Raw genomic sequence first — 21,345 nt, forward strand, 5'->3', positions numbered from 1 at the left:
CTGAACTCCTTCAAGCAAAAGCTGGATTTGTTTCTGGCTGTGGCGGAGATTAACTCTTACAGAAGGTAGGTACTGCAGGGAATTTAATGGCCAATGTGATCTGGACTAGCTTCGAACCCCTAGATGGGTCGGAGAGGAATTTCCCAGTTTTTTCCCCACAAATTGGCCTGGGTTTTTAAATCTGTTTTTTTGCCTCTCCCAGGAGATCACATGGTTTTCAGTGGGGTGGAGTGTATTAAGTTATGATCTACAAGGTATCGCAATTGTGTAGGACAGGCTCGATGGACAAGATGGTCTTTACCTGTCCATCATTGTTCGTATGTAAACCCACATTAACGTTATAAACTGAGGAGAATGAGGGAGCTTTAAGCATATTCTGAGATTGTAGTCTATAGCAGTGATACTGAAGCATTGTGAGACTCTACCTTTTGAGCTTCTTTACTTAGGATGCAGGAACGGGCCTCCAAATGGAAACGTTCATAGAGAAATGTCAAACATACAAAAAACATTGTTAGAAGTAAGTTTAATGATGCTGTTGGGAACCAAGTCATTTTTTGTGGTTTGGATGTTAGAAATGATATATGATGTTTGTTTTTGGTTAGTTCTAATTATGTCTTTTGGTTACTTACAAGGTGATGATAATTAAGTTAATCTAAGGGTTAAGTCATGGCAGGAGAGCTCGGTCACGTGCTATGCTCCTCCTGTACCATGTGGGAACTCAGGGACACTTCCGGTGTCCCTGACGACTACATCTGCGGGAACTGTATCCGCCTCCAGCTCCTGACGGACTGCGTTGCAGAATTGGAGCTGAGGGTGGATTCACTCTGGAGCATCCACGATGCTGAGAATGACGTGAATAGCACGTTTAGTGAGTTGGTCTTACCGCAGGTAAAGGGTCCACGGCCAGATAGGGAATGGAAGACCAACAGGAAGAGCAGTGCAAGGAAGGTAGTGCAGGGATCCGCTGCGGTCATCCCCCTGCAAAACAGATACACCGTTTTGAGTACTGTTGAGGGGGATGACTCATCAGGGGAGAGCAGCAGCAGCCAAGTTCATGGCACCGTGGCTGGCTCTGCTGCACAGGAGGGCAGGAAAAAGATTGGGAGAGCGATAGTGATAGGGGATTCAATTGTAAGGGGAATAGATAGGCGTTTCTGCGGCCACAACTGAGACTCCAGGATGGTATGTTGCCTCCCTGGTGCAAGGGTCAAAGATATCTCGGAGCGGGTGCAGGACATTCTGAAAAGGGAGGGCGAACAGTCAGTTATCGTGGTGCACATTGGTACTAACGATATAGGTAAAAAACGGGATGAGGTCCTACGAGGCGAATTTAAGGAGCTAGGAGGTAAATTAAAAAGTAGGACCTCAAAAGTAGTAATCTCGGAATTGCTACCAGTGCCACAAGCTAGTAAGAGTAGGAATCGCAGGATAGCTCAGATGAATATGTGGCTTGAACAGTGGTGCAGCAGGGAGGGATTCAAATTCCTGGGACTTTGGAACCGGTTCTGGGGGAGGTGGGACCAGTACAAACCGGACAGTCTGCACCTAGGCAGGATTGGAACCAATGTCCGAGGAGGAGTGTTTGCTAGTGCTGTTGGGAGAAGTTAAACTAATATGGCAGGGGGATGGGAACCAATGCAGGGAGACAAAGGGAAACAAAATGGAGACAGAAGCAAAAGACAGAAAGGAGATGAGTAAAAGTGGAGGGCAGAGAAACCCAAGGCAAAAAACAAAAAGGGCCACTTTGCAGCAAAATTCTAAAGGGTCTAAGTGGGTTAAAAAGGGAAGTCTGAAGTTTCTGTGCCTCAATGCGAGGAGTATTCGGAATAAGGTGGACGAATTAACTGTGCAGATAGCAGTTAACGTATACGATGTGGTTGGCATCACAGAGACATGGCTCCAGGGTGACCAAGGCTGGGAACTCAACATTGAAGGATATTCAACATTTAGGAAGGATAAGCCGAAAGGAAAAGGAGGCGGGGTGGCGTTGCTGGTTAAAGAGGAAATTAATGCAATTGTAGGGAAAGACATGAGCTTGGATGATGTGGAATCAGTATGGGTGGAGCTACGGAATACCAAGGGGCAGAAAACACTAGTGGGAGTTGTGTACAGACCTCCAAACAGTAGTAGTGATGTTGGGGAGGGCATCAAACAGGAAATTAGGGGTGCATGCAATAAAGGTGCAGCAGTTATCATGGGTGACTTTAATATACATATAGATTGGGCTAACCAAACTGGAAACAATACGGTGGAGGAGGATTTCCTGGAGTGCATAAGGGATGGTTTTCTAGACCAATATGGCGAGGAACCAACTAGGGGGGAGGCCATCTTAGACTGGGTGTTGTGTAATGAGAGAGGATTAATTAGCAATCTCGTTGTGCGAGGACCCTTGGGGAAGAGTGACCATAATATGGTGGAATTCTACATTAGGATGGAGAATGAAACATTTAATTCAGAGACCATGGTCCAGAACTTAAAGAAGGGTAACTTTGAAGGTATGAGGCGTGAATTGGCTAGGATAGATTGGCAAATGATACTTAAGGGGTTGATAGTGGATGGGCAATGGCAGGCATTTAGAGACTGCATGGATGAACTACAACAATTGTACATCCCTGTCTGGCGTAAAAAAAAAAGGGAAGGTGGCTCAACCGTGGCTATCAAGGGAAATCAGGGATAGTATTAAAGCCAAGGAAGTGGCATACAAATTGGCCAGAAATAGCAGCGAACCCAGGGACTGGGAGAAATTTAGAACTCAGCAGAGGAGGACAAAGGATTTGATTAGGGCAGGGAAAATAGAGTACGATAGGAAGCTTGCAGGGAACATTAAAACGGACTGCAAAAGCTTCTACAGATATGTAAAGAGAAAAAAGGTTCGTAAAGACAAACATAGGTCCCCTGCAGTCAGAATCAGGGGAAGTCATAACTGGGAACAAGGAAATGGCAGACCAATTGAACAAGTACTTTGGTTCGGTATTCACTAAGGAGGACACAAACAACCTTCCGGATATAAAAGAGGTCAGAGAGTCTAGTAAGAAGGAGGAACTGAGGGAAATCCTTATTTGTCGGGAAATTGTGTTGGGGAAATTGATGGGATTGAAGGCCAATAAATCCCCAGGGTCTGATGGTCTGCATCCCAGAGTACTTAAGGAGGTGGCCTTGGAAATAGCGGATGCTTTGACAGTCATTTTCCAACATTCCATAGACTCTGGATCAGTTCCTATGGAGTGGAGGGTAGCCAATGTAACCCCACTTTTTAAAAAAGGAGGGAGAGAGAAAACAGGGAATTATAGACCGGTCAGCCTGACATCAGTAGTGGGGAAATTGATGGAATCAATTATTAAGGATGTCACAGCAGGGCATTTGGAAAGAGGTGACATGATAGGTCCAAGTCAGCATGGATTTGTGAAAGGGAAATCATGCTTGACAAATCTTCTGGAATTTTTTGAGGATGTTTCCAGTAGAGTGGACAAGGGAGAACCAGTTGATGTGGTGTATTTGGACTTTCAGAAGGCTTTCGACAAAGTCCCACACAAGAGATTAGTGTGCAAAGTTAAAGCACATGGGATTGGGGGTAGTGTGCTGATGTGGATTGAGAACTGGTTGGTAGACAGGAAGCAAAGAGTAGGAGTAAATGGGTACTTTTCAGAATGGCAGGCAGTGACTCATGGGGTACCGCAAGGTTCTGTGCTGGGGCCCCAGCTGTTTACATTGTACATTAATGATTTAGACGAGGGAATTAAATGTAGTATCTCCAAATTTGCGGATGACACTAAGTTGGATGGCAGCGTGAGCTGCGAGGGTGATGCTATGAGGCTGCAGAGTGACTTGGATAGGTTAGGTGAGTGGGCAAATGCATGGCAGATGAAGTATAATGTGGATAAATGTGAGGTTATCCACTTTGGTGGTAAAAACAGAGAGACAGACTATTATCTGAATGGTGACAGATTAGGAAAAGGGGAGGTGCAACGAGACCTGGGTGTCATGGTACATCAGTCATTGAAGGTTGGCATGCAGGTACAGCAGGCAGTTAAGAAAGCAAATGGCATGTTGGCCTTCATAGCGAGGGGATTTGAGTACAGGGGCAGGGAGGTGTTACTACAGTTGTACAGGACCTTGGTGAGGCCACACCTGGAGTATTGTGTACAGTTTTGGTCTCCTAACTTGAGGAAGGACGTTCTTGCTATTGAGGGAGTGCAGCGAAGGTTCACCAGACTGATTCCCGGGATGCCGGGATTGACATATCAATAAAGACTGGATCAACTGGGCTTGTATTCACTGGAGTTCAGAAGAATGAGAGGGGATCTCATAGAAACGTTTAAAATTCTGACGGGTTTAGACAGGTTAGATAGAGGAAGAATGTTTCCAATGTTGGGAAAGTCCAGAACCAGGGGTCATAATCTAAGGATAAGGGGTAAGCCATTTAGGACCGAGATGAGGAGAAACTTCTTCACCTAGAGAGTGGTGAGCCTGTGGAATTCTCTACCACAGGAAGTTGTTGAGGCCAATTCACTAAATATATTCAAAAAGGAGTTAGATGTAGTCCTTACTACTAGGGGGATCAAGGGGTATGGCGAGAAAGCAGGAATGGGGTACTAAAGTTGCATGTTCAGCCATGAACTCATTGAATGGTGGTGCAGGGTCGAAGGGCCGAATGGCCTACTCCTGCACCTATTTTCTATGTTTCTATAAAGTTTTTGCAAAAAAACATTGAATGGTTTCATTGGTTTTCCCTTCTCTTCCTTGCTAGTTAATTTATTGTAGCCACTTGCTAACTGTTCATTTTTGATTGTTTGATATTATAGTTCCTTGGTACTTCTTATTTGGTAGTTTTCATTCCCAATTTGTTCACTGTTGGATCCCTTCCTATTCAGTTATGAATATTATTTGACACAACCGAGTGTTTCATATATTTTGTATATGTAAGAAATTGTGACACCTGAAAGTGAGAGATGTACATTAAATAGAAGTCTTTCATTTAAATTAGATTTCCCATGGCTGTGCTCGCTGTGAGTTGGAGGTGACTCAGTTACATCGAAACATAGAAAATAGGTGCAGGAGCAGGCCATTCGGTGCTTTGAGCTTGCACCACCATTCAATATGATCATGGCTGATCATGCAACTTTAGTACCCCTTTCCTGCTTTCTCTCCATACCCCTTGATCCCTTTAGCCGTAAGGTCTACATCGAACTCCCTTTTGAATATATCTAACAAACTGGCCTCAACAACTTTCTGTGATAGAGAATTCCACAGGTTCACAATTTTCTGAGTGAAGAAGTTTTTCCTCATCTCGGTCCTAAATGGCTTATCCCTTATCCTTAGACTGTGACCCCCTGGTTCTGGACTTCCCCAACATCGGGAACATTCTTCCTGCATCTAACCTGTCCAATCCCGTCAGAATTTTATATGTTTCTATGAAATCCCCGCTCATTCTTCTAAATTCCAGTGAATATAAGCCTAGTCGATCCAGTCTTTCTTCACATGTCAGTCCTGCCATCCCGGGAATTAGTCTGGTGAACCTTCGCTGCACTCCCTCAATAGCAAGAATGTCCTTCCTCAGATTAGGAGACCAAAACTGTACACAATAATCAAGGTGTGGCCTCACCAAGGTCCTGTACAACTGCAGTAAGACCTCCCTGCTCCTATACTCAAATCCTCTCGCTATTGAAGGCCAACATGCCATTTGCCTTCTTCGCCGCCTGCTGTACCTGCATGTCAACTTTCAATGACTGATGTACCATGACACCCAGGTCTCATTGCACCTCCCCTTTTCCTAATCTGTCACCATTCAGATAATATTCTGGCTTTCTGTTTTTGCCACCAAAGTGGATAACCTCACATTTATCTACATTATACTCACATCTGCCATGCATTTGCCCACTCACCTAACCTGTCCAAGTCACCCTGCAGCCTCTTAGCGTCCTCCTCACAGCTCACACTGCCACCCAGTTTAGTGTCATCTACAAACTTGCAGATATTACATTCAATTCCTTCTTCTAAATCATTAATGTATATTGTAAATAGCTGGGGTCCCAGCATTGAACCTTGCGGTGCCCCACTAGTCATTGCCTGCCATTCTGAAAAGGACCCGTTTATTCCTACTCTTTGCTTCCTATCCACATCAATACATTACCCCCAATACCATGTGCTTTAATTTTGCACACTAATCTCTTGTGTGGGACCTTGTTAAAAGCCTTTGAAAGTTCAAATACATCACATCCACTGGTTCTCCCTTGTCCACTCTACTAGTTACATCCTCAAAAAATTCTAGAAGATTTGTCAAGCATGATTTCCTTTTCATAAATCCATGCTGACTTGGACCGATACTGTCACTGCATTCCAAATGCGCTGCTATTTCATCTTTAATAATTGATTCTAACGTTCTCCCCACTACTGATGTCAGGCTAACCGGTCTATAATTCCCTGTTTTCTCTCTCCCTCCTTTTTTAAAAAGTGGGATTACATTAGCTACCCTCCAATCCATGGGAACTGATCCAGAGTCTATAGAATGTTGGAAAATGACCACCAATGCATCCACTATTTCTAGGGCCACTTCCTTAAGTACTCTGGGATGTAGACAATCAGACCCTGGAAATTTATCGGCCTTCAATCCCATGAATTTCCCTAACACAATTTCACGCCTAATAAGGATTTCTTTCAGTTCCTCCTTCTCACTAGACCCTCGGTCCCCTAGTATTTCTGGAAGGTTATTTGTATCTTACTTAGTGAAGACAGAACCAAAGTATTTGTTCAATTGGTCTGTCATTTCTTTGTTCCCCGTTATAAATTCACCTGATTCTGACTACATTTGTCTTCACTAATCTTTTTCTCTTCACATATCTATAGAAGCTTTTGCAGTTCTTATGTTCCCTGCAAGCTTACTCTCATACTCTATTTTCCCCCTCTTAATTAAACCCTTTGTCCTCCTCTGCTGAATTCTAAATTTCTCCCAGTCCTCAGGTTTGCTGCTTTTTCTGGCCAATTTATATGCCTCTTCCTTGGATTTAACACTATCCCTAACCATGGAACACAAAACTACAGGAACTGAATAATTCTATAATTTTGTTTTTATTCCGTTTTTGGGGGATTGAATTCCACAACTGCTCATTTTTCTGTAAAAACTGTAAGTGAATGGCCTTTAAAGTAACTATATATATTCCTATGTATATATATATTCCTTTACTTTGTTTGTTTGAATTAAAAAGAATAATTGTCCAGAAGTTCAAATTGAGCAACTTAATTAAAAAAGCACTTATCTTTTCAGTGCCAAAAATAAAAGGAATTAATGGATAATTGGAATGAAGTAATTTTGAATTAAAATTAGACTGTACAGCAAAGAGCTTTAATAATTTGATTGAAATCTCAAAACACTGCAGTAATTATTTTTTAATACTTCCTGTTATTTTTTTAAAAAGTCATTAAATTGCCATTTGTTTTATGAACGATTATAAAATAAATTGAACAATTTTAAGGTTTAAACAGCAGTACAGAAGACTTGAGTCTCAGTTTATTTTCCTACTGAAAGCAATGGGAGCTCAAATACATATATACTCAAAGGAAGTCCAATTCCTTCTCTGTCTCCCAGTAGAAGTTTATGCACTAGTATGCATGAGGGTTTGGTTTGAGTGACTAATAATAATTTAAGTGACACAGAATGCACTAGAACAAATTCTAATGAGCATAACATTACCTTTTCATGATGGATAGCAATATCTGATAGGGATCGGCTGACTTTCACATTCACATTTTGGTTCTCTTCATAGGAGTTTGCTTCTAAAGCTACGCAATGTGAGCTCCTTCTTGATTTGGAGCCTGATGTGGAAACCCACACAATTAGTATTCATGTAATTTTAAAATCAGAATTAATAGAGCATTACTCTGTATGTGTGACGGAAGCAGGGGATGGTAACTCTACCGTTTTAAAGATACTTGGAATGTTGCTAATTACAAACCAGACTGGATTGAGAAATGATTACCGTGGCTAAGGTGTATGGACTGAGTAAAATATTACACAGCTACTAACATTGCCAGACTTGGCTAACTCCTGTTTGGCATTCAAACCAGTCCCCGATGCTAATCAATTGGATTTGCAATGGAGCTACTCCGTAATGCACCAATGAGGGGACTTTGGCAAAGTAGCTCCCTACTGCAAGGGAAGAGTTGCGATGTGGGATCTCTATTCGTTGTGGGGGCAGGTGGAGGGGAAGTCCTATAACGATATCAATTCAAGTGGGAGATTTTTACCCCAGTTTTTCATATTACATAGCTAGAGTGAGGGAGGAATGAAGGAAGGAGTGTTTCACACTAAAAGTACCTTCCTATGCGTTATCCATTTTAAACCGCTGGTACTTGGAATTAAACTCCAGTCAATAGCTCACCTTGATGGCTCAGGAAATGTTCCCAATGAGCAGCTGAGACTTGAAGACTGGCAAAGCCTGGGATTCAATCTCCAGTCCGTGCACAGCCCATGTAGTGGCAGGGGCACTGCAGTTGACCTCTGCATTCCTTGGCCATGGAGGGTAACATCGGCAAGGATTCTGACTCTCATTATGCACCGAGTCCTGCTCAAGAGTCGCCTATGACCTCAACTAAAATCAGGATTGGGTTTGGCAAATAATCTGCCAACAATCACTGCCAAGGCTTACACATGCGTAGTGGCCATTTGAGCAAGATACCAGAAGTCTCCCAACATCTGTAAAATTGTACCCCACAAGGTGTCAACAACACCTTCAAGAGGAAAAAAGAATAAATTGCTGAGAGCAAAGAAACTTCAGCGAATACCTGAATAAGGAAACTCTTCTTGAGATTGTTTAAGTCTCCTTCGTTCTCTGGCAGACAATGGACGGTCCTAAGGCACAACAAAAAAATAAGATTTTAAAATGGAATTCTCAAAATGTCATTTAAATAACTACTTTAATTCTATAGAAAGTCATTGCTACTTCTGTTCGCTAATCCAGTATTACAAAAAAATGCTCTTCACAAACATTAAAAATTATACGCCTGTGTGTACAAGGTGCACATGCGCCCGTAGGGACAGCGCAATTTCCGGGTTTAGGCATTCCCCAAAACACGGAACTTATGATGTCAAGACAGATCATCCGCATCCCTGGGCAGAGAGTTGGGCTACTTGTCTAACTTCTGTCCAGCGAATGCCTGTGAAATTTACACCTGGTAAAAACAGGTTATTTTTAGCAACATACATTTATCTTTTTTAAATTAAATTTTGGTTTTAAATGTTTAATTATATTGTATTTTAATTAATTTTAAATTATGTAATCATTTTTAAAAAGATGATTAAATATGTAGATGTATTTTTGGGAGTATTCCCATTCATACTTATGGGATTTCCGTACATACCGAATTCCCATAAGCATGAATGGGGATTCCCTTCTTTGATTGGTTGGGCTGGCCTACATAATCCCAGATACATGGGCCTCTACACATGTCTGCGCACAGAGGCCCGGGAGCGCAAGTCTCCATGGATTCCCGAGGCAGTAGGTTCGTAGATTTTTTGCTGCTCAGAGGCTTCTGCCCGCAAATTGAGGTCCTAGGTATTTTATCAACATGTAGATTTATTTTTGCCACTATCCTGAAGATTAAAACTTTCATCTTTTCTTCCCCTTTTCAGAGTTGCAAATACAAAGTGATGGGATTCAGTTAAATGGGAAAAAATACCAATTTGAGCCTATGTGGAATCATAAATGTGACAGAAATGAAACATTTTTGTCCATGGTGATTCTTTTCTTTTTGTCATAAGAAGTTAAAAGCCCGGTTCACTCACACAAAATGGCCCGACTTGCTTTGATACACAATGCCCAGAATGTAGATTGTGTACTGCATCAGTTGTCCAAGGGAGGAGCAAGCTATTCAATTCAAATACAAGCATCATTGGTTGGTGACATCGATGGTGGGTCCCAACCCCGCTGCTGGCTCCAGCCTGCTGCCTAAATTAATTTCTCCCTGATTGGGCTTGTTAAGCCGGCCAGCATGTTTGCAGGCCAATTGAAGGAAGCGGGTCTGATGACATAATTTGATGACGTATCATCAGCCGGTTTCTTTAAAGGGCCCATGTGCAAATTCACTTGTATTCTTGGACAGATCTGTGTGCACCTTTAGAAGTGGCTTAGTGAGTTGCAGTGAATGGATACATAACGGTACCCTCCGCAATGGTAATGAGTGGAAAAAGAATGGCTTGGGCATTGTAGGGATGCTTCATGGTGTCGGTATGGGGTGGCACACCTGGCACATCATGTGGCAGCCTGGGTGTACAGTGCCACGTGAAGTAAATCTGGCCATAGTGAGGCCTTCCCTGGCGGTCGGGTGCTGATGCTTTGTCCTGTGCAGCACCAGTTCATTGTGGAGAAGGTTGGTGTTGTTGGTGCTGTTGGTGTTGGGTCTGATCGTGGTGGGATTTTGAGGACCAAGGTGAGATAGTTTCAAGGGCACCACGGCTGATGTAATAAATGGCAGAAGCGATCTGTCAATGGTGAGAGAGGTTGGTCTAATGAGATGACACTGGATAGAGAGTTTACTCCAAACACTTACAACCTGCATAAAGCTCAATCTGTCTTCCAAATGCAGTAAGCAACAGCTTCTGAGTTTGGCAAGTGAACAATTGTGAGATGTGAGCTTTTATAGCCCATTTGCCGCATTGAGTAATGAGATGATTCCATGGTCATACAACTCCTGACCCCCTTACCTGACGTGATCCCTGAGCAGTGTGGACCCTGTAGGCGACCTCGTAAAATGTAAAGGTGAGCTCAAAATAGTTCTTAATGGGCTGTTAACAAAGTCATAATGACCTGAATTGCCTCTCCCGTTGCTGCATGTCCAGTCTGTTCAGCGCTGACAGACCTGACATCTGGGAAAGGCGCATGGCGGCGGGTTGACAAAGGGGTCCTGACCTGCTGTCAAAAACATTTTTTTCTGCACCCTACCCGCCAACAAACTCGCCCGCTGACCCCCCCGAAAAATTTACCTCCCCCCCTTATGTCTTGTCCAATTTACATTGTAGTTTACCGCAGCAGATGGGGTTGGTTATTTTCTAGCTTCTGAGGAGAGATAGTGAAGCCTGTAAACTACTGTAAACCCAGTATCATTGCTTCTGTTTGTTTACTGTTTAATAAATCTGTTCGACAATTTACAGCCTTTTTAAAAAATTCATTCATGGGATGTGGGCGTTGCTGGCAAGGCCAGCATTTATTGCCCATCCTTAATTGCCCTGGAGAAGCTGGTGGTGAGCTGCCTTCTTGAACCGCTGCAACGCGTGTAGTGAAGGTACTCCCAGTGACTTTGTCGTAGTGGTTTGTTTCAAGTTGCTAGGCTATTTCAGAAGGCAGCCTAAGCCATGGTCTCGTGAAGCATTTATTCTATTGCTTTCTGAATTCAGGAATGTTCGTGTAACAGCATGTAATAATAGCATTATGCAAAAATATAGTAACAAACGTTTTGTGTTCGATCCCGGGGCTCGCTACAAATTACCTAGATATCGGGCACGTAAAAGCAAGCTCCAAATATTAGGGAGCAAAGGGTTCACCTTTACGATTGGTCTGAGATGCTGAACCCAAGATAAATATCTAGTAAAAATCCAAAAACATAATTATGTATGCTATTTGTTACATAAAATTGACATACAGTATGCAAACAATTACCAGAATCATTTTGTAAGGATTATGCAGCAGTAGAGAAGACTTGTGTCGGTTAGTTAGTTTCTATTCCACTGAAAGCAATGGAAGCCCAAGTACACTTTGGTTGGAAAAATAGAAAAGCAGAATTTTTTTAAATTATGAGTGAGAAATGTTGGTATTCAGAGGGACCTGGGTGTCCTTGTACACAAATCACAGAAAGCTAACTTGCAAGTTGAACAAGCAATTAGGAAAGCAAAGGGATTGGAGTATAAGAGTAAAGAAGTCTTACTGCAATTATTTAGGGCCTTGGTGAGACCATACCTGGAGTATTATGTACAGTTTTTGTCTCCTTACCGAAGGAAAGATATACTTACCTTAGAGGGAGTGCACAAAGGTTCACTATACTGATTCCTGGGATGAGAGGATGGTCCTCTGAGTGGACTAGACCTATATTCCCTAGAGTTTATTAGCATGAGAGGGGATCTCATTGAAACATTTAGCATTCTTAAGGGGCTTGACAGGGTAGATGCTGGGACGATGTTTACCCTGGCTGCGGAGTCTAGAACTAGGGGGCATAGTCTCAGAATAAGGGGTCGGTCATTTAGGACTGAGATGAGGAGAAATTTCTTCACTCAAAGGGTTTGAATCTTTGGAATTCTCTACCCCACAGGGCTGTGGATGCTTAGTCATTGAGTGTATTCAAGACAGAGATCGATAAACTTTTGGACTCTAAGGGAATCAAGAAATATGGGGATAGGGCGGGAAAACGGAGTTGAGGTAGAAGATCAGCCATTAATCTTACTGGCGGAGCAGGTTCGAAGGGTCATTTGGCCTACTCCTGCTTCGATTTCTTATGTTCTTATGGACACATTATCCTACAAAAGGCAAGATGAATTTCCCTATCTTCCTGCTCTAAAAGTTAATTTTAATGGCATGGATCCAAGAACAACAGGACTGAGATGGAGTGAGATCTAGTGGATGTTTCATGGTAGTAGCAGGAAACCTTGAGTTGGGGGGAGGGAGGGAACAATGCTGAAAAGAAGAAACAAGAACAGAATAACCAACATACAAACCTGTGAGGCTTCGATCTCATTATCCTTGGAGTTGGGCCTTGATATGGAGATTCCACTGCCAATTTTATCGGGATTATTCTTTACGTGAACTTTAGAGTCATTATGTGGCGGAGAAGGTAACCGTCTAGGAACTAATGCTTTTACCTGAAAGCGCAAAAACCTTGTTTAAAATTGAGTAAATGCTTTTAAGCCTATTCAAAACAATATATACTGATTTTAGGTATAAGAAAAGGATACTATATACTGTATCCTCTGCGCACACTCAGGCCAAATCCAAGCCATCGTCAACACCTTCACCGAGGCGTACGAAAGCATGTGCGTTACACTAAGACAAAGGTCCTCCATAAATCTGACCTCCACACACAGTGCTGCCACCCCTCATCAAAATCCACGGCACGGCTTTGGACTACGTGGACCATTTTCTATACCTCGGGAGCCTACTATCTGCAAGGGCAGACATCGATGACGAGGTCCAACACCGCTTCCAGTGCGCCAGCGCAGCCTTTGGTCGCCCGAGGAAGAGAGTGTTTGAAGACCAGGACCTCAAATCTGGCACCAAGCTTATGGTCTACAGGGCAGTAGTGATACCCGCCCTCCTATGTGTCGCAGAGACATGGACCATATACAGCAGACATCTCAAAGCGCTGAAGAAGTACCACCAACGCTGCCTTCGCAAGATCCTGCAAATCCACTGGGAGGATAGATGCACCAACATCAGTGTTCTCGCTCAGATCAACATCCCCAGCATTGAAGCACTGACCACGCTCGACCAGCTCCGTTGTGCGGGTCACATCGTCCGCATGCCCGACATGAGACTCCCTAAGCAAGCGCTCTACTCGGAACTCCTACACGGCAAGCGAACTCCAGGTGGGCAGAGGAAATGTTTCAAGGACACCCTCAAAGCCTCCTTGATAAACTGCAACATCCCCACCGGCACCTGGGAATCCCTGGTCCTAGACCGCCCAAAATGGAGGAAGAGCATCTCAAGTCTTGTCGTCGAGAGCATGCAGAAATCAAGCACAGAGAGCGGAAAGAGCGTGTAGCAAACCAGGCTCCCCACCCACCCTTTCCTTCAACCACTGTCTGCCCCACCTGTGAGACTGTAATTCCCGCAAAGGACTGTACAGCCACCTGGGAACTCACTTTTAGAGTGGAAGCAAATCTTCCTCGATTTCGAGGGACTGCCTAAGATGATGATATACTGTAGGCTATTTGTCAATACTTTTTGTAAACTTGTTTCTAGTTAGAGAATAACTGGTTTCCCACATAATATGTAACATTGATATTTGTGTACTGTAAAGAAATAAAAACTGCAAAATAATGGACATCACTCATATCTGTTTTGAGGTAAGCAAATTAGATGTTTTTGTCAAATTTACTTGTATTCATCTACTTACCTTCTCAGTCTTCCTCGGGAATTCCTTGTTCTTCTGTCTGCACTGCCGTGAAATTGAAGGCTCGGACGAACAACGTGGCGGGTAAGGCATAGAATCTTTATCTTCAGGTTGTTTTGTGACATTCTCTGAAGGATTTTCCTAAATTGAAAAAATATTATGCCGGTAGTTCACTAGATGCAATGCTGAATAGTTATAGTACAGTGCTGCAATACAATTACAAACGCAGATGTTATTAGAAACTGTTCGCACTGTTACAATAAAATCGCTTGTGCTCAGTGTACAAATTGTGCAATGGAGCCCTGCATAGGCTGGCATTCACAGCAACAAACCAGTTTCTGATGAAGCTTTCTCACCTGAAATGCTAATCTATCTTTTCAAATGCTGTTGGATTTTCAGTTTTTGTGACTAGTTGGCTGCAGTATAATACAATTACAATTGCAAAGGAAGACTTAGAATGATTCTGTGATGAACAATCTTGTTTTGATCATTTGCATAGATCAAAATGCTAATATCTGCAAGCTCTGTTCTCTTCATGTACATCTCAAATGCAAATTAGATAGATTTATTTCAGAAAATAATATTTTAGGATACAGTATTTGAGTAATTTGAGTCATGACATATGATAGGTGTAGGATGCTTGGGAAGAACAGGTTTACGAATATTTCATTGTTTATTTTTTTAAGCCTAAGAAGATGGAGTACACCATTGGACGACATTACTCCCTTGGAATGCTAATTCCAACATGTCAATGTCCACACAAGTGTCATCATGTAAATATCATATATTCCACAGCTCTGTAGATTTCACGAGCTCTACTTTCAGTATTCAAAATGCATAGAAAATAATATTTCCAGATGTTTAATTCTTATTAATGCTTTAAGAATTGCATATGTAACTGGTTACCAATTTCAATTCATTCTGGAGAATACAAAAATATATCACTCAGTATGACAAAAAATTTTTAATACAAAAGCAAAATACTGCGGATGCTGGAATCTGAAATAAAAACAGAAAATGGTGGAAATCTCAGCGGGTCAGGCAGCATCTGTGGAGAGAAAAACAGAGTTAACGTTTCAGGTTGACGACCCTTCGTCAGAACTGGCGAATGTTCGAAAAGAACATCCAGGTGAAGCAGCGATTTACTTGTATTTCTTTCAATTTAGTATACTGTATTCGCTGCTCACGATGTGGTCTCCTCTACATTGAGGAGACCAAGCGTAGATTGGGCGATCGCTTTGCAGAACACCTCCTTTCAGTCCGTAAGCGTGACCGAGCTTCCGGTCGCCTGTCACTTTAATTCTCCACTCCACTCCCACTCGATATCTGTGTCTCCGGACTCCTGCGCTGTTCCAATGAAGCTCAATGTAAGCTCAAGCAATAGCACCTCATCTTTCGTTTAGGCACTTTACAGCCTTCTGGAATCAACATTGAGTTCAACAATTTCAGAGCATAACCTCTACCCATCTTTTGTTTTTTTTCTCGTCTCCAATGGCAGCTGGTCATTAGTCCGCCATTCACAGATGATCTAGATTAACCCTTTTCTAACTTCTGTCATTACCATTTCAATTCGATCCATATCCCTTTTGTCTCTCTACTCTCTCCTGCCTTCCACCCTATCACAGACCATCTCTTTTGTTCTTTCTTCCCCTCCCCCTTTCAGTGCTTAAGAATGTGTTCTTTTTGAACATTCGCCAGTTCTGACGAAAGGTCATCGACCTGAAACGTTAACTCCGCTTCCTCTCCACAGATGCTGCCTGACCTGCTGAGATGTCCAGCGTTTTCTGTTATTATAACAAAGAAATGTACTGGTTGTAAAATGCAATGAAGTGATAGAAAATGTAGGTACACTTGATTTTGGAAGTTCTAAAGAAAATCGGGGCGGTGTGCAGATATTGAGGAGTTTATGCAAATAATTTCCACTATTCCTCTGTATTAACTCTACTCCTGACTGAACTAAACCTAGGTAAATTTTTATAAGTTTTGCCACACTGATGTTGCAAGTGATTTTCGTTTGTTATTGCTCATATCACAGGCATGTTACCATGGGTATCCAGCACCTCAGCCACTGTTTTGTCTTTCACAATGCGACTTAAAGATTCAAAGGGGCCGAAATGCGGTAGTGCCCCATTTGGGGGCGGTAACCGAGGCGAGGCGGAGAAGTCCTGTCCCAACAGCGAAATTGGGGTTACCACCTCCGAGAGGAAATGGAGCACAATGTCATGTGCTCCACTTCTTCTCGGGGGTGGGACTTGGGGCACTAACCCTGGGAATTTACCAGTGCCATGCTACTTCTCCACCGGGGAGCGGGATGCCGTGGCAGCAGCCCTGCGCAGAAATAGAGTGTCGGGCTGCAACACCACGGCACGGACCCCACGAATTCAACAACGCAAGGCCGCGACCGGTAAGTTGGCCATGGAAAAAAATGGCGCGATGCTCTCCCCTTTAATTTTTGCGGCCCGGAAGGCTAGTGTAGACATCTCCCGCGGTGGCCTCATGGGGCGTTACTGAAGTTCCACTCCGGTGCGAAAATGGGTTGCTGCGTATGCCAATGACATGCAGCAGCCCGGGACGCTACTGGCAGGAGCGGGGCGCTGTCGGTTTTCGCCCCTGCTAACTCTCACGGAATTTCGCGAAAGGCGGTACTGGTCCCGCACTATAAATCGTTTGCGTCCCGTTAGCACCCCCCCCGGGGCGCTAACAGGAGGTGCAAACAATGCAAATTTCTCCTCCAAATAATTCTCAATTCACATCCATTCATTTAGATAGATTCAGTGTCTAAATAGGTCTGCTACATAACTACGATGCAACATTGGATTAGTTGATAGAGAACACAAATGAAGCTATTACAATCACAATGCAGATTGGGTTAGATGAAGAGGAGTGGGAGGAGGCTTGTGTGGAGCGTCAACACCGACATGGAGCAATTGGGCCGAATGATTTATTCTGTGCTATACATTCTAGGTAATTCAATGTAATATCCTCTATCCAAATGTACAATTTATCTGGTAGATAATGAAGTTACATGCTTGAAATCATATTTTTTTTTACCAGAAACAAGTATTACAATATACTTACTGTTATTCTAACTGGTACAAATGGCTGCAGTAGTTTTTCTGTAGAGTCAAAGCTCATCTGTCAGAACAATAAAATACCAATTAAATCTCTCTTATTTTACCTCTATGGCTACTACTGCCTCGGCCTCTTAAATGTCCATACACCACTTCACTGAATGATCTCTTAGAATGCAGAGTCAGCATGGTTTTATGAAAGTAAAATCATGTTTGACAAATTTGCTGGAGTTCTTTGAGGATGTAACGAGCAAGGTGGATAAGGGGGAACCAATGAATGTGGTGTATTTGGATTTTTAGAAGGCATTCGATAAGATGCCACATAAGTGGTTACTGCACAAGATAAAAGTTCATGGGGTTTGGGATAATATATTAGCATGGATAGAGGATTGGCTATCTAACAGAAAACAGAGAGTCGAGATAAATGGGTAATTTTCTGGTTGGCAAACAGTAACTAGTGGGGTGCACAGGGATCGGTGCTGGATCCTCAACTATTTACAATCTATATTAATGACTTGGATGAAAGGACCGAGTGTAATGTAGCCAAGTTTGCTGATGATAGAAAGATGGGTGGGAAAGCAAATTGTGAGGAGAACACAAAAAATCTGCAAAGGGATATAGACAGCTAAGTGAGTGGGCAAAAATTTGCCAGATGGAGTATAATGTGAGAAAATGTGAGGTTATCCACTTTGGCAGAAATAATAGAAGTGCAAATTATAATTTAAATGGAGAAAAATTGCAAAGTGCTGCAGTACAGAGAGACCTGGGGGTCCTTGTGCATGAAACACAAAAAGTTAGTATGCAGGTACAGCAAGTAATCAGGAAGGCAAATGGAATGTTGGCCTTTATTGCAAGGAGGATAGAGTATAAAAGCAGAGAAGTCCTGCTACAACTGTACAGGGTATTGGTGAGGCCACACCTAGAGTACTGCGTACAGTTTTGGTCTCCGTATTTAAGGAAGGATATACTTGCATTGGAGGCTGTTCAGAGAAGGTTCACTAGGTTGATTCCAGAGATGAGGAAGTTGCCTTATGAGGATTGGTTGAGTAAGTTGGGCCTATACTCATTGGAGTTCAGAAGAATGAGAGATGATCTTATTGAAACATATAAGATAATGAGGGAGTTCGACAAGGTGGATGCAGAGAGGATATTTTCACTCATAGGGGAAATTAAAACTAGGTGACGTAGTCTTAGAATAAAGGGCCACCCATTTAAAAAGATGTTTCTACTGATAGGGGAGACTAGAACTAGGGGGCATAATGTTAGAATAGGGAGGGCGCTCATTCAAAATTGAGATGAGGAGAAATTTCTTCTCTCAGAGGGTTATAAATCTATGGAATTCTTTGCTCTAGAGAGCTGTACAGGCTGGGTCATTGAATATATTTGAGGCGGAGATAGACAGATTTTTGAGCCATAAGGGAGTAAAGGGTTTTGTGGAGTGGGCAGGGAAGTGGAGCTGAGTCCATGATCAGATCAGCCATGATCTTATTGAATGGCGGAGCAGGCTCGAGGGGCCAAATGGCTTACTCCTGCTCCTATTTAAAAAAAAAATGCAGACTGTTTCATAGAATCCATTTGAAACCATATAGTGATTGCCATATGAATCTTTACTTACGGCCGATATGTTTCTCAGAGATTACTTCAAAATGAGACTAGTCAACCAATGCAGTGCTGAAATTAGGATTTTGTTTCCCCACTGAGCACAGTAATCTATTTTATTTTTTAATAAAGATGTTATATTCTTTTTAAAAATCAAAAGTCAAATGCATCTATCAATTGTGTCTAACACACCATTCAGCAACTAACACGCAGCACGTATTCAGATCCATAGAACAATCCGAGAAATTTACAGCACAGGAGGAGGCCAATTGGCCCATTGTGTCAGTGCCGGCCGAAAGAGCTATCCAGCCTAATCCCTCTTTCCTGCTCTTGGTCCGTAGCCGTGTGGGTTACAGCACTTCAAATGCATATTCATGTATTTTTTAAATGTGATGAGCGTTTCTATCTCTACCACCCTTTCAGGCAGTGAGCTCCAGACCCCCATCATCCTCTGGGTGGAAAAATTGTTCCTCAACTCCCCTCCAATTCTTTTGCCAATTACTTTAAATCTATGCCCCCTGATTATTGACCTCTCTGCTAAGGGAAATAGTTCCTTACTATCCACTCTATCTAAGCCACTCATAATTTTATACATCTCAATCAAGTCTCCCCTCAGCCTCTTCTGTTCCAAAGAAAACACCACCAGCCTATCCAAACTTTCCCATAGCTAAAATTCTCTAGTCCTGGCAACATCCTCGTAAATCTCCTCTGCACCCTCTCGAGTGAAATCACATCTTTCCTGTAATGTGGTGACCAGAACTGTACGTAGTACTCTAGCTGTGGCCTAACTAGCGTTTTATACAGTTCAAGCATAACCTCACTGCTCTTGTATTCTATGCATCGGTTAATAGAGGAAAGTATCCCATACGCCTTCTTACATAGAAACATAGAAAATAGGTGCAGGAGTAGGCCATTCGGCCCTTCGAGCCTGCACCGCCATTCAATGAGTTCATGACTGAACATGCAACTTCAGTACCCCATTCCTGCTTTCTCGCCACACCCCTTGATCCCCCTAGTAGTAAGGACTACATCTAACTCCTTTTTGAATATATTTAGTGAATTGGCCTCAACAACTTTCTGTGGTAGAGAATTCCACAGGTTCACCACTCTCTGGGTGAAGAAGTTTCTCCTCATCTCGGTCCTAAATGGCTTACCCCTTATCCTTAGACTGTGACCCCTGGTTCTGGACTTCCTTAACATTGGGATCATTCTTCCTGCATCTAACTTGTCTAAACCCGTCAGAATTTTAAACGTTTCTATGAGATCCCCTCTCATTCTTCTGAACTCCAGTGAATACAAGCCCAGTTGATCCAGTCTTTCTTGATATGTCAGTCCCGCCATCCCGGGAATCAGTCTGGTGAACCTTCGCTGCACTCCCTCAATAGCAAGAATGTCCTTCCTCAATTTAGGAGACCAAAACTGTACACAATACTCCAGGTGTGGCCTCACCAAGGTCCTGTACAACTGTAGTAACACCTCCCTGCCCCTGTACTCAAATCCCCTCGCTATGAAGGCCAACATGCCATTTGCTTTCTTAACTGCCTGCTGTACCTGCATGCCAACCTTCAATGACTGATGTACCATGACACCAAGGTCTCGTTGCACCTCCCCTTTTCCTAATCTGTCACCATTCAGATAATAGTGTGTCTCTCTGTTTTTACCACCAAAGTGAATAACCTCACATTTATCCACATTATACTTCATCTGCCATGCATTTGCCCACTCACCTAACCTATCCAAGTCACTCTGCAGCCTCATAGCATCCTCCTCGCAGCTCACACTGCCATCCAACTTAGTGTCATCCGCAAATTAGGAGATATTACATTTAATCCCCTCGTCTAAATCATTAATGTACAATGTAAACAGCTGGGGCCCCAGCACAGAACCTTGCGGTGCCCCACTAGTCACTGCCTGCCATTCTGAAAAGTACCCATTTACTCCTACTCTTTGCTTCCTGTCTGCCAACCAGTTCTCAATCCACGTCAGCACACTACCCCCAATCCCATGTGCTTTAACTTTGCACATTAATCTCTTGTGTGGGACCTTGTCGAAAGCCTTCTGAAAGTCCAAGTACACCACATCAACTGGTTCTCCCTTGTCCACTCTACTGGAAACATCCTCAAAAAATTCCAGAAGATTTGTCAAGCATGATTTCCCTTTCACAAATCCATGCTGACTTGGACCTATCATGTCACCTCTTTCCAAATGCGCTGCTATGACATCCTTAATAATTGATTCCATCATTTTACCCACTACCGATGTCAGGCTGATCGGTCTATAATTCCCTGTTTTCTCTCTCCCTCCTTTTTTAAAAAGTGGGGTTACATTGGCCACTTTATCTACCTGTCCTGCTACCTTCAGGGATCTGTGGACATGCACTCCATGGTCCCTCTGTTCCTCTACACTTCTCAGTACATTTCCATTTATTGTGTATTCCCTTGTCTTATTATCCCTCCTCAAATGCATTACCTCACACTTCCCTAGATTGAATTCCATTTGCCACTTTTTCTGCCCACCTGACCAGTCCATTGATATCTTCCTGCAGTCTACAGCTTTCTTCCTCACTATCAACCACACGGCCAAT

The 21,345-nt window shown here is 42.9% G+C and overlaps 1 protein-coding gene across 1 annotated transcript in view; it reads right to left on the bottom strand.

The window, feature by feature from the left end:
- Positions 1–21,345, bottom strand: part of nek4 (NIMA-related kinase 4) — a 56,859-nt gene that overhangs the window by 6,959 nt on the left and 28,555 nt on the right. Inside the window, exons 8-12 of the mRNA XM_070895445.1 lie at positions 17,170–17,226; positions 14,095–14,232; positions 12,698–12,841; positions 8,779–8,845; positions 7,688–7,809 (exon numbers count right to left, since the gene is read on the bottom strand). Coding sequence (XP_070751546.1) covers positions 7,688–7,809; positions 8,779–8,845; positions 12,698–12,841; positions 14,095–14,232; positions 17,170–17,226 — 528 coding nt within the window. The remainder of the gene's footprint in view (positions 1–7,687; positions 7,810–8,778; positions 8,846–12,697; positions 12,842–14,094; positions 14,233–17,169; positions 17,227–21,345) is intronic.

The sequence above is a fragment of the Pristiophorus japonicus genome, chromosome 12 (genome assembly GCF_044704955.1).
Source record: "Pristiophorus japonicus isolate sPriJap1 chromosome 12, sPriJap1.hap1, whole genome shotgun sequence".
Taxonomy (NCBI): Eukaryota; Metazoa; Chordata; class Chondrichthyes; family Pristiophoridae; genus Pristiophorus; species Pristiophorus japonicus.